A 13,538-nucleotide genomic window follows, 5' to 3' on the forward strand; every position below is an offset into this window, starting at 1 on the left:
CATCTCCGCTGACAAGGTGAGCATTTTGATGCATTCCCAAGTGTAGCAGTCTGGGTAAATCTAGAAATGCACCAAAATCCATAGGTGATGTATTTGAACACCCACGATTCACCCTTGGAATGTTTTCCCAGGCAAAGTAATGCAAGGCAGTGACTTGAGCTGCAAGGCAAGGCCACGCAATGCGGCCTTGCGTGCCTTGGCAAATCTGACTTGAGTGATGTGTTACCCTTGCAACACTATGCATGAGAAGGCAACGCAATACAATGATAAATCTGACCCCCAAACTTTAATAACACTTGCAGAAGATGATAATAGAGTAGAACCAAAGACTGAAGGACACAGAGACATTTTGTGAGAGTTGATCCACAAAGCCTGCTTTGTCAATGTATCCCTTGTCAAATGTATAGTTCAGTTTCTGATTTTATCAAAGTCACAGCTCACAATACAAGAGAAACAAGTGTAAAAAAGCATAGTAGGTGGCCATTGTGATGCAGCATTCAAAGAGCAAGTGACCCTAAAGGAGAAAGATGCAGTGAGAGAGGATAAAATGTTCTGCAAGGAGTGAAAGCAGAAATGGAGTGATATCCGGAAGGCATCTCTGTGCTGTGAAAGTAGAATGGTAAATGATACCTGTGGTGACCTCCGTGTAAAGAGGCTTAGTCTTGTAGCCCCGAAGCAACCCATACAAGGTAATTTCGTAAGGTGTGGCGGACTTTAGACCTGGCACCTCCAGAGAACGTGTGTTTCCTGCAACCGTGATAGTCACAGGCTCCTCCTTGCGGTCCGCATCCTGCACCTGAATGACAAACATCTCATAGGCCCCATCGGCCACACTCCACGCGAGTCTCAAGGAATCCCAGCTCACATCGGGCACCTGTAAACTGCCCAGCTCAGGTTCCCTTGCTGGATAAGGACAGAGAGGCTAGTCAGTGTCTTCAAATGCAAACACTAGAGAGCAAAAGGACATACTCTGCCGGGACGTCGTGGAGTATTCTTTACACTGTAAAGGGGGGGGGGGGGGGCTTTACATTGGACTACTATACACCACCCTGTGGTATATCTACCATTTAGATGCTTCTTGTGAACTGAGGGTCTGCCTCATGGGGTGCTGTTAATATTTACAAAGGACACTGAACAGAAATGAAAAGTACCTTCATTTGGAAGCAAAATTCCAACACTTGATTTCGTAGTTTTTACATTTCACACACTTTAAAAAAAACAAATCTTAAGGTATAAGCACAGTAGCATAATGGCTTCCTGTGTGTTTAAAAGGACACTGTGAATCAAGGCTAATCGATTAATTCAGTCTTTTTTAGAACATGGTAAATGAATGAACAGAGCAGTGAAAGGCACAGAAAGGTATAACAAAGTACAATGCAGTCTAGGGCTCCAAAGGTGGTTTGCAATATAACGAGTGACGTGAGGAGGAAGAAACACGTATTCTATTCCAGTAGATGAAAAGCTTTAAGTCTGTGAACTAATGAACTGAGTAGCACTATTCACCCCTCATATTCTACATTTGCATACAGTTGTCTACACTCAAAAACGTCAAAAGCAAAGGATGCGCTTACGTATTATGAAGCCATTTAGTCCTGCAGCTTTTACAAAATATCTCTTGGACATGGAGATAAATAGCATTTCAGGACTCTTTTTCACGGCTACGTAGTGCTTAGGATTATTCTGTTTGGCAAAGTATTTTAAAGACATGCCAATTGGAGTTTATTTCAGATGAATACTCGTGTAATACTGTGTGCATATTTTTCCTTCATTCTTTCATGTGTATTATTGGGAATTATGATTTCAACGCACATTGACTCACTGTGGTCATTTAATACCTTATCAAGAAGCGCTAGGGTTACATTTATGTAGCGCTTACTACACCAGCCGAGGCACAGGGTCACTTCTATGGTGAGTGGCACAATAGTAGTAATATGATGCTGCCTCCACTGCTGAGTGGCTCACCCCTCCATCCATTCAGTTGCTTAGCAAAGATTCTACCCACTAGAGAACGTTAAAGCTATATAACAAGCAGAATGATGTTCAACAGGTGAAGCAAAGTAAAGGCAATTCGATCATTCTGCTGGACAACTGAAATTAACAAACAGGATATAATTTCACTGTCTATTTTGGCATTTTCTGCTTCTGTGCATTGACTGAAAATAGATTTTCTGGTGAGTGGCAGCGCAGAGTGCATGGGTTCACTAATGCCTCCTGCTGTGCTAGGCAGCCTAGCAATCAGAACTGACCTCTCACCTCTGATCTGTCACTGCAATTGAAGTTGCTTGGAGAAGGGAGGGGGCGTGGCTTGTGGTTGCATAGAAGTACGACTGGTGTCCAGTTGACTGGAGCGGCACCATGGGCGACAATATGGCAATAAGGGGATCTAAGGCTACAGCAGATGCTGCTATACTGGTGGAATGTTATTGGCGGCCCCAAATGTGGAGAGTTTTAATATGTATTACTCCAGTTTACTAGACATAAGTTTCATGGGCGATTATTTGAACATCATATGTACATGCAGTTTAATATACATCGGTTTTGGCTCTATGCCCCGCAGAAACCCACTGATCATCCCGTTAAGGCAACTCATAAGGACACTGGCATATTATAACAGCCCACTGGTGGACTCATACAAACATATCATGTGAGCAGCATGTACTAAGCAGGACACGGCACATCTCATACATGTGTTACTCGAAAGAACAGAAGAGAATTGCCAATGAAAATAAAGCGGTCCAAATAACCTGTTATTTGGAGCAAGCTTAATAATAAACACAGATTTGCACACATTTTTACTTATGTGCAGAGGCATTAATTTATTGCCCCAGTAGTGAATAGCTGACTTTAGAATACACTACTAAATGACCCATGGATTTCAATCTAGTACCAGTTTGAAGAAGAAAACAACTCACAGGCCATACGATTTTATCTCAGTGCAAGGATTAACCCTGTGTCCTATGTCTGTTTTTAATCATATTTGTTTATAACTGCTGCATCAACATGGTGTGAACCATACATACAGATCTGCTGAGTGCAATATGCTGTTCATTTCCATTGCTGGGGACGGGGAGGAGCAACATGACTCACTGGGCTTTATCTCCAGTGAATCACGGCCCCTTCACCCAAACAGAGGCAATGCAAAGCATTTTACACACAAACACTTATGTGCTAAAAATGTGACGCATTTCACATTAGAGAATAGTATGCTTAAAGTGTGGAGAAGGCAGCATATCTCTGAGGATAAGAGATGTACCTGATATTCATAAATGTACTTGCTACCTGTTAATGACATGTATGTCTGATTACAAGATATATGCCTGATGAGGGCATGCCTATAGCAATGGACTGTGCGTAAGGGTATGTGGTGTAATGAGTGAATGTGCTTAGATGGTTAAACTTCTAGAGCAGTGGTTCCCAACCTGTGGTCTGGTTCGCAAAGCCTTCTCAGGGGGTCCGCGACTGCTTAGAAAATGATAAAATATAAAACAAATAATGACAAATTAGGTCCCAAGCTTCCAGTAATGACTCAGTGGGGGTCCCCGGATTCCAATGATGATTCAGTGGGGGTCCCTGGGTTCCATTAATGATAAAGTGGGGGTCCACAGAAGTCAAAAGGTTGGGAACCACTGTTCTAGAGCACAGGATGAGTATGTATTATTTAACCTCTGCACCTTCAGGTGTCCTTTGACCGGCTTGTGGCAAAAAATTAAATAGCTTTAATGAAATGAAACATCTTGAATAGCAGGGAGTTGAATGGAGGACTGGGGTGCTTACTGTTTAAAGATGATATGTGTGCTGATGCTTTTTTTGAAGCACAGCAACCCAACCAGGTGCCAATAAAAGCTGTGAGGTTTGTGCTGTTCTGATGCCAGAACCTATGCACAATATAAAATACCTTATTTGAACCGACTGTCTCTTGCGAGCTCCTAAGACAAAAACATCTTTGTATATTCAAGATGGCGGTACTCACCCGTAGAGCCAATCACTGAAGCTGGTTTGCTCTTGTGTTTGCCCTTCTCCGCTACAATGGTGATACTGTATTCTGTGCCAGCATCCAGACCAGTCAGAATAAAAGAGTTGACGTTTCCAGGCACTTCAATTTCATTTTTCTTTCCACTATTAGAAATGTAACTGATGAGGTAGCGTTCAAATTTGGCCAGTGGCCGTTTCCAGCGGAGTGAAAGAGTGCTTTCCGTAGAGCCGCTGACTTGCAGGTCTTTTGGAGCATCTAGGTCTGATCGAGTAAAAGGAACACATTATTTTAGCCTCACATTATAGGAAAATGTAACCAAAGGAAAGTTTTAAGTGAAGAAGAAATGGAGTCTCACCTGTTGCAGCATTGATAGTAGCTGGGCCGCTCTCTCGGTCCTGTTTCACAGCTGTGACTCCAATGCCATACTCAGTTCCTGGCTTCAGATCTGAAGTAGATGGTGTGAGTGTTAGATGGACTTGGTTCGTGTTAGTTTACACTCCCATTCTATACAAGCAACCTGCATGACGTAATATTATGCTACTCACTCCCATACCAGACCTCCCCTCTACCTGAGAGGATCATTTTTAAACAACTCCCCTGTCAGCACCTCCTCCTTCTATTTCAGCCCATCAATTCTTCCCTTGTTCTCTTACCACTCTGGCACCGTATGCAACATAAAGCATTGTACGGCCAACCAAGTGGAACAAACAATACCGAGTCATGTGACAAGTCCTGAAATGTCCCAGGCTGGGAGATAAAACAAAAAATCCGTATAGTATGGGAGGAAGAGGTAACTTGACATGTGTGGCATTTTATCCATCAAAATTATGCTGGGAAGAAACCTAATTAATCTAGTAATTACACTAAAATATGCATTTCCAGTTTGAGCATAATCTCCTATTTGTACCCAAATCTGATCTGGACTGAAAATAAGGCCTTGAGAATTCCCAGTTATGCAGGTAGGATTGAAAATTCTGAGAATAAAATCGGACCCTGTGATTTTGCAGGCTGGTAAATAGAAAAGCAATCTGTAGGACAGAGGCGGGCCCTTAGCGTCTCGTGCTTGAAGAGGAACAGCAATTCGACATAAAGAGATAAGACCCAGGGAGAAAAGAAACTTACACAGACCTTGAGTGCAAGTTTGGATCTAGCACAACAAGGCTGGGAGCAGACTCTATAAGGAAAGGTCTGATTCTCTGACTCTAGACAACTGGGCCCTCTTGAGGCAATCATTCAATTAACAGTGATATCTACATTGCTATAAAGAAGATGGATAGAGGAGCAGGAGAAGAGCGAAGGAAAAGGTCATTGCAGATGAGGATGCAAGACCTGTGCAGGCTCACTCTGGTTGGATAGGTAATGAGAGTGCAGTCTCTAGATGTGTTGTAAACATCCACTTTGATCAATCAACACAGCAATTCACTTTGACAACCAGTAACAATCCACTGATGGAGTTACTCAGCTCTAGGATTCTGGTGTTTTAATAGGGAGAATGGCTCCCTCTGTGATCCACGGCAGAATTTTACATAAGACCTAAAGGGTACAGCTCTTGTTCAGGCAAGCCTGAACTAATCTTTCATCCTTCTCTGTTAGAGAAAATGACTTCAATTAAGTTCGAAAATTATATGCTGTTGCCTAACTACCCTGTCTTTGCCAACTCCATTCCTCTCCTATTCCCCCTTGTGCATTGAGGTATGAAACACAGCAGTAAGTGCTATAGAAGTGACCTACAAAACATAATATTATGTTCTTTCTTCTTTCACTCATATTTTTTCCTCTCCACTGTTCCCTGTGTCAATCTCTATCCCACTGTTATTCTCCTCTTCCCTTATACTTTAGATCTATTTTGATGTCCTACGTTTGTGGACATATGAGCATTTCTCTGGTGTACATTGCCCTTTATCTGTTAGTGCAGCTTGGTCCTGTCCTTTGCCTCAGCCGATTAATATTTCTCAGGTTTGATGTGGTCCGCTTTTCACCTTGACTCCTACCTGTGAGGGTGACTTTGGTTGTGGCCTGGTTACTTTTTGGCACGGTTATCTCAGCATGATCTCCACCTGAGAGAGGGGCAAATTTGATCCTGTAAAGATCAACATTGGCTTGACTGTTCTTCCACTCCAAGGTGATGGTAGTGTCAGTCTGGGATACCCGCCTCAGATTCTTCGGAGCATCCAAATCTATGAAAAAAATCATATTTTTAAAAATGACTTGTTCTCAAAATGCTTCACTGTAAGTCATTTTCCTACAAACTTAGTTTTGACAATGCATTGTGGAAAAAAGAATGCCCTGGAAAAGTCACAGAAACACATAGGCCCAAATTTATACTTTTTTAGCGCCGCATTTGCGCCACTTTTTTACGCAAAAGCAGCGCAAAGTTACAAAATGCAATTGTATTTTGTAACTTTGCTCTGTTTTTTTTGTCAAAAAATGACGCAAATGCGGCACTAAAAAAGTATAAATATGGGCCATAGTGTATACATAAAAGAAACTTCATGACAAATGGAATAAGCAGATTTTCTGTGTATGTGCACAAAAACGTCTACACTTATCAAAAGAGTTTCACCCACAAATGAAACTGAATCTTGAACTGATGTCCCCCCTTTCAAGTTCAAAACAGTTCTAATCTCATTCACACTCACGGATCCTTTTGCACTTATTATGCCATGCAAAGCCACTTGCAACAGTGCATAGCATAGCCTTGCGTTACTATTTGTTGGGAAGATGTTCCAAGGGACGAGCATGGGTATCCCCTGGCATCCATCCCTGGTTTTTTGGTGGTTTCCCAGATTTACTAAAGTTAGTAAACCTGGGAATGTGTGAAAATGCTAGCCTTCCCTTAGTGAGGTGTAAGGTGGAGACATTAGTTAATTTCTTCTTGTTGCTTCTTCTTTTGCATGTTTTGTTCAGGAAGGTATTTTTTCTTGCACACAAACAATCCTGCCTGTTATGCAAGCACCCTTGCATCATTGTGCAAGGGTAACTGCATTGCTGCTAGGCAGCCTCACATGCCAGAGCAAGGAGAGACATGAAGAGTGCCATATCATAGTTGATGTGGTACTTTGCAGCTCTCTCCCATTCATGCAGCACAGCAACTTGCCTTGCTGCACTGCATTGCCAGAAGTTTAAGTAAATTTGTACCATAATACTTCTTGGATTTTACCAAATTGACGTGATCTTGAGTACACTTCTCTTGGTGTGTCATGCTTGTTTTAAGCCTGATACTTTTACTCTCTGATAGTGCTGTGGCAACGCCTTCCAGCATTACTGGGCATGGCTGCATTTTCATATGAAAGGAGGGCAAAATGCTTTGCTGTCATTTTTAAGCATTCTACAAAATGGATGCTGTTGTTCAGTTACAATTGGTTCACGTGTTTATAAGGTGCCCCAGATGTCAGTGCTATGGGACATGTCATAGAAATGCTAATATTTGAACAAAACAATAGTGCCAATGCTTTTCATACTAATAAGCATAGCTTGGGCAATATTTGTTCATATATACTATTACAGAAGAGAGCCAATGTTATGCCAATTATAACCCAAATCCAGATGTAACAGTCAGACCTGAACTACTAGGCAATGCAAAAGATGACAGGCATGGGCAGAATCATTGTGGCATCACTGGGCCTCATCAGTGAGGTGCTGCTTGAGTCCCATGCGCCACAATCACAGTGAGCATACACCATTTAGCTAATCTTTTACACACAGAGTGAAAACCTTAACCAGGATCCTTTGCCCAGACCTTTCTTTCCAACTGTAAGCAAAATAAATATGGGAATATATTACTCAATCACAAAGAACAACCATTTACTTTACACACTTAATCCTACAAATTCAGTAAACTACTCTTACCTGTAGTAAAGGTCTCTGTCACTGGGTCACTTGTCATTAGCCCGCGCCGTGAAAGCAATGTCACCTCATACTCGGTATCTGGGATCAGATTTCCCAAAGAGTACTGACTTTCATCTTCAGAGAGCTCCACAACGGTGGGTGGCTCACTTCCTGTCCCATAGGATAGGATAACACCATCAATTTGTGCCAGAGGTCTAAACCACGTGACCAAAGCCGTCGAGTCGGTCACGTCTCGCACCTCCACTTGACTTGGGGCATCCAGCCCTGTGGCAAAGAAAACAAGAATATTCATAAGATGAGTGGGTCAACTTTCAAATACTTAAAATGAAAGACAAAAAATGCACCCAGAAATGGTTTTTCCAATAAGACATATTTCCTGAAGTGTGTTAAAAAGAAAACTAATTTTAGTAGAAGAAATATCCATTATATGGACACATTGTGACCATTCAAACCCTGACTAATCACTAGATGAGACTGTGTTAGGTTACTGAGGGGACTCCTATTTCATGAGACTGGTTGGGCACCGATAGGTGATTCCACCAGCCATGTATATTAAACCGACAAGTTCTACATTAATTGAAGATTGTATTCCTACATTAACATGTGGTGTCTTTTTTTAAGACGTCTGTGCTTTCTACTGCACACAACAATAAGATGGTGATAAGCCCGTCATTGCCTGAGCTCCTATCCATTCCTATACATTCCTATACATTAGTGCTTGTAACAGTCTGATCTGTAAGGGTAATTTACACTTAAGCAGAAAAATCACACAACAGTCTTTGATTTCGAACTTACACAAAAAAATACTATTTTTATTTGTGAAATTACATTGCCTTTAGAAATAACTGATTTCCAGCACAAGCCAACTTTTCAGCAGCCTGTATTCTGCTAGGGCAAGACCCCATTTCCTTAGTTTTGCTTAAGTACATAGACCTAGCATGCATGCTTTTCTCTCACCACCTTTGACGGGTGTCAATCACTTTGGGGCCCTGTGCCCGCTCACCTGCAAGCCTTCTCTCTTACACCTGCCTTGCTGTTGGGTGCCACTAGCTCCGATACCCGGGCAAATCGATGGGTGTGAATAACAGGTGTTGCTATTTCTCGATTACGGTGTTCAATTTATGACCTTCATAGTTCTGAGTTTCGCAATGTAGCTGTCTAATCAGATACACTATGTACCATATTTACAAGAAAGTGGTGCATCACAAGTGATGTGCAACTTTTCTTGCAGCCCATTAGCGTCCCCTAACACCACCATGGTAGCGCCATATTTATAATATGGTGCACCATGGCGCATGTTAGGGGAAATAGCGTCATTTTTTTTACGCTATTGTAACGCTATACTGGATTAGCGTTTTTAAAAAAAATGACGCTAATCCAGTATAGTGTGAAGAGGTCTATTGAAATCAATGGGAACCTCATTCTACTGCTTGCTTTAAGCAGGCATTAAAAATTATGCTAGAAAGGGTGCAATGAAATCTTGCAGATTTCATTGTGCCATTTTTAGCGACCCTCTACCGAGAGAATGCCCCCTTTGCACACATCATGCATATATCATGCATGATGTAGTACAAAGGGTTTACAAGTTTGCACAAACCTAGTTTGCACCACCTTGTATGATATGGTGCTACAGTAGTGTTCTATTAGAGTCACATTTGCGGAAAACATTTTGCCACAAATGTGGCGCTATGGGGGGCAAGGGCCTTGAAAATCTGGCTATGTTTTTTGACCACCTTTTTCAGTGATTTACTTGAGACTTGGTAACTCACGTGTTGGCTAAGCCCAGAGGACTGTCACTCACACCCAATGCTGTTGGATGTTTGAAGTGATGGAGGCAAGAACGGGAAGGAGGATTAAAAGAGTGGCAGGAAGAGGAAAACAGTAGGAACAGGGAAAAGGACAGTGTGCGAAGGAGACATTCGAAAAATGATAAGTGAGGGAGGATAACGGAGATGTTATGGTTAAAGAAAGGAGGAAAAGAGGGAGCGAGAAACAAATGAGCGAGCTGAAAAAAGCGAGGGGATAATGAAAGGGAGTTAAAGGTAATATATGATGGTCAAGGCAACATTTTACCCATTTTTGAAAAAAGGACCTCTTAAAAAAAAGAGCCCACTCGCACTCCCTACTATTCCCTTTGCAGCTGTCGGGCTCGCCAGTCCTGCAGTAAAGTGGCTCGTATGACAACATCTGGCTGGACTCCTCCAGGATTCCTAGCCTGACCTTGCCTGTCAGAGCTGCTCTTGGAGATATATATGGCTTTTCCATCGCAGAGGTCAGAGTGCTTGATAAGTCTGACATAAGACATGAGCCTGAGGCACATGCGTGTGGAAAAAGCCATTCAACACTGGTCAGATGACAAGAAGTGCAAAGCCCTGGGCTGTATCACGTGTTCACCTGTGAGTCGGAAACCTGGAGCCCAGTCTGCGTTCTTCTCTGCATGGCCTGCTTGTTTTTCCTTCTCACCTCATAGCTTCATCTCTAAGCAACATCTTTGTCGTGGTGCTTCGTTGTGCATTCAGCTGCCTACGTCACGCGCTCTTGGCCTCTGCATCACAATATGTGTGTCTACATATAGATTCTACTGTTCTATCTTATTCTCATCCGTCTTGCTGGTGCATCATAACTATGACCTCGTAACTGAGATATAAGTAAGTGTCTCTTGACAAAGCTCTTGCGCTTTTACATGGCCAATGTGTGAGCACGTCTGAGATGATAATAGCACTGTTGCCTTCGTATTAAAATGGATAGATATTAGTTCGCGTTTAATGTATGTAAACATCACCTATACACACAGCGAAATGCAGGCACAAGTGCACAAAAGTGCACGCACACTTACACACTCAGACACATGTCCAGACATGCACACACTCAAGCATGCACATACACGTGCATGCACACACACGAGTGTGCACAGAGTATACACACAAGTGCACACACTTGAACGCATACACAACTATTCACAGTTGTACAGGCACACACCAAACTCAGACACAGCACACAGACTCGTGTATTCCATATTGTCCACGCATATGCATATGCATAACCCAGAGGTAGACACACACGTGCGCACACAACCACAGGTACACAAAGATGTGCAGGCACATACATGCGTAAAATGGGGAAGAAAAGAGTGTTGAAGATCACTGTTTTAAAAAAACCTCATCCAAGGCAAGCATTCGGCGCCTCGTTGTTGTTTCCCTCGGGTGACAGTATGAATGGATGGGACGGTGCCGATGGATGAAGATGCGTACATTTAGGGAAGAGACAGGATTAAAGAAGTGGTCTATAATGGTAAGAGAATGGGACAGGTGGACCGGATTGAGCAGGGAGACCCGGTAGAGATGAATGAAAGCAAATAAGGAAGGAACAGAGAGGATTGTAAAAACGCATCAGTAAGAAAAACGAGGAGAGATTGAGAGGAGAAGAGGTGAATAATGAGAAGGGGCAGGGACTAGATGAAAGATTGGGCCCTATTTAGATTTCTGTAGCACCAGCATAAATTAGCGGAACTTCCACTCTGCCAGACTCGAAGATGGCATCCTTTTTTTAGAGCTTCGGACAGTACCAGGTTTACACCGACAATGCATGGTTGGCTCTGCCAGTGTAAAACTGACATGTGGCCAGTCTGGTAAAGTGCCTCCACGTCAAGGGATGTTTAACTAGGTCAGACTGTCCTCCACAGTGGTGGCAAAGGCCAGGTTAACCATCTTCCAGAGTGTAAACATGACCCACAGTGAGAAACACAGACACCAGGCGTGCAAGCGAAAGACGCAAGATGCATATTTCATGCAGGGAAGAAAGAAGAAAGCAAATGGCAGAGATGCTGAGGGAGACGAGTAAAACTGAAAGAGGAGGAGGAAAGGTTGGAGTTATAGAAAGAGGCGAGAGATGAAGTGCGGTTGAGGAGAGAAAGACTGGCAGGATATGCTCTTTTCACCCAGGAGGGTACGTTGTCACATTCAATGCTAGGAAAACAATTAACCTTTCAGGCCTGCTACTCCAGCTGCAGTCAACATTGTCATATTTATCTGCTTTCATCTCCCAAGGCTCCTCGGGGGGAGAGGCGGGAGGTTCTGCGGCTGGCAGGGGTGATGCAGAGATGCGAGAGGAAGCCCGCCAGAGCACTTCCAAAAAAAAGCAAAATGGCTTTTCCAGACTGCCTGTGGTGCCCACACCCCCACAAGCGGTGGAAACATGCCGCCCAGGCGCTGATTTGTAGCCGTCTCCAGGAAGAGAGAGCGAGGAGCAGACATCTCACTGTTTAGTCTGTAGGAGCCAAGTGCCAAAGGTCCATAGAATGAGGGCCCAGAAGGGTATTTTACAATGTATAGCTCCGAAGCTGTCAGCAGTGAATGATATGCCAGGCCATAAAGTGAATGATTACCATGCTTTGCCTCGGATGGAACAGGAGCTCTTTGTTCTTGTGATTGAGTGCGGTTAAAGGGTAGCAACCCACCTAAGAACCATTATGTGTGCATGTTTGTATGGAAACGGACCCTTCAGTTAAGAAACCAGATCTATAGGTAGCTCAAAATGCGGAAGTGATCTAATATCCTGTCTATACCTCAGCCACTTCAATATCCGGATAGCTTCTCCCTAATGGAGCTTCTCCCATCAGCCCTCTTGCTTCTTCACACCACATGCTACACTACTGCTAGTGCTACAAGACGTCCTGCCAATGCATGCAAGGCTTAGGAAAACCATCCCTACAGAGCAGTAGAAGTCAGGATGGTGGCTGACACCATCTGTGGTGCTGTAGCTAGTTGTCAAGAATGGTTCTTCTCCCTACTGGTGGACAGAATGCAGCAGCTGTGCATGGCTTCAACCTAAGCCCACCCTAACACTAAACACTTTAACAGCAGCTGTTTGCTTTGCGTGTTGTTGATTGTGTTCACAATTTGGTATGCTTCTAACTTCATTGAAGGAGAACCAATGCGCCAAGGCATTGGGGCGCTGTAGGCTATAGAGCCCGCCACTAGGCAAAGGTTTGTTAAACATGTTTCAAACATCATTGTATGATGCTGATGCTTAAAGCATGTATTTACTGAAGTACATTTTCAACATTATCCCCTGCACTGATATAAGGAATCAACCCCATTTAATTCTGTAGCTTAATGATTCATCGACCAGTGAGTCACTCACTCACTCATTCACTCACCCATGGGGCTATCACCAAACTTTGATCACCAGAGCCCATACACCCCTTCGAAATCAACTTACTCAGTATCCAAAACTACATAAATGTCTAAGTCCTGCATGAGGCTATCCAATGATACGCTTCTCACCACCATGAAAGCATCTGGAGAGTTTTTGTCTTTTGTAAGTAACAGGCCTTGGAACTAAAAAATGTCATTGTTCTTTCTTTAAACATGATCAGAAGGATGAAAGACTGAACCACTCCTGCAGAAATTTGATCTTGTGACCTGCAGTCACACACAGATGTCATCGAAGATCCTCTCTGTTCTATGTGACGGGATTTCCACAACTTCCTCTGTTCTACCTTTGTTCATCCCCAAATTTGGGTTGTTCGTATTGGCCTCGATCAAACAACTGACATGCTCATGTAGCTGTAAAATTGTCTGAAGCTGTGTGTTGTCTACAAACTCTCTTTACGCCCACTCATCAGCTTTTGAACTTTCTAAGTCCACTTACTGTCACATCCTTGTTACCCTCCTCCATTTCAAACCAAACCAACTGCAACCAACCCTACAATCCC

The 13,538-nt window shown here is 43.1% G+C and overlaps 1 protein-coding gene across 4 annotated transcripts in view; it reads right to left on the reverse strand.

Annotated features, from left to right (window-relative positions):
• Positions 1 to 13,538, reverse strand: part of TNC (tenascin C) — a 127,390-nt gene that overhangs the window by 48,941 nt on the left and 64,911 nt on the right. For 2 of the 4 annotated variants that reach the window (XM_069241517.1, XM_069241516.1), the window contains exons 7-11: positions 7,823 to 8,086; positions 5,965 to 6,150; positions 4,329 to 4,418; positions 3,971 to 4,234; positions 631 to 903 (exon numbers count right to left, since the gene is read on the reverse strand). In XM_069241517.1, coding sequence (XP_069097618.1) covers positions 631 to 903; positions 3,971 to 4,234; positions 4,329 to 4,418; positions 5,965 to 6,150; positions 7,823 to 8,086 — 1,077 coding nt within the window. The remainder of the gene's footprint in view (positions 1 to 630; positions 904 to 3,970; positions 4,235 to 4,328; positions 4,419 to 5,964; positions 6,151 to 7,822; positions 8,087 to 13,538) is intronic. The other 2 variants (XM_069241520.1, XM_069241519.1) reach the window with 1 other exon arrangement.

Source organism: Pleurodeles waltl, chromosome 6 (genome assembly GCF_031143425.1).
Source record: "Pleurodeles waltl isolate 20211129_DDA chromosome 6, aPleWal1.hap1.20221129, whole genome shotgun sequence".
In the NCBI taxonomy this organism is placed as follows: domain Eukaryota; kingdom Metazoa; phylum Chordata; class Amphibia; order Caudata; family Salamandridae; genus Pleurodeles; species Pleurodeles waltl.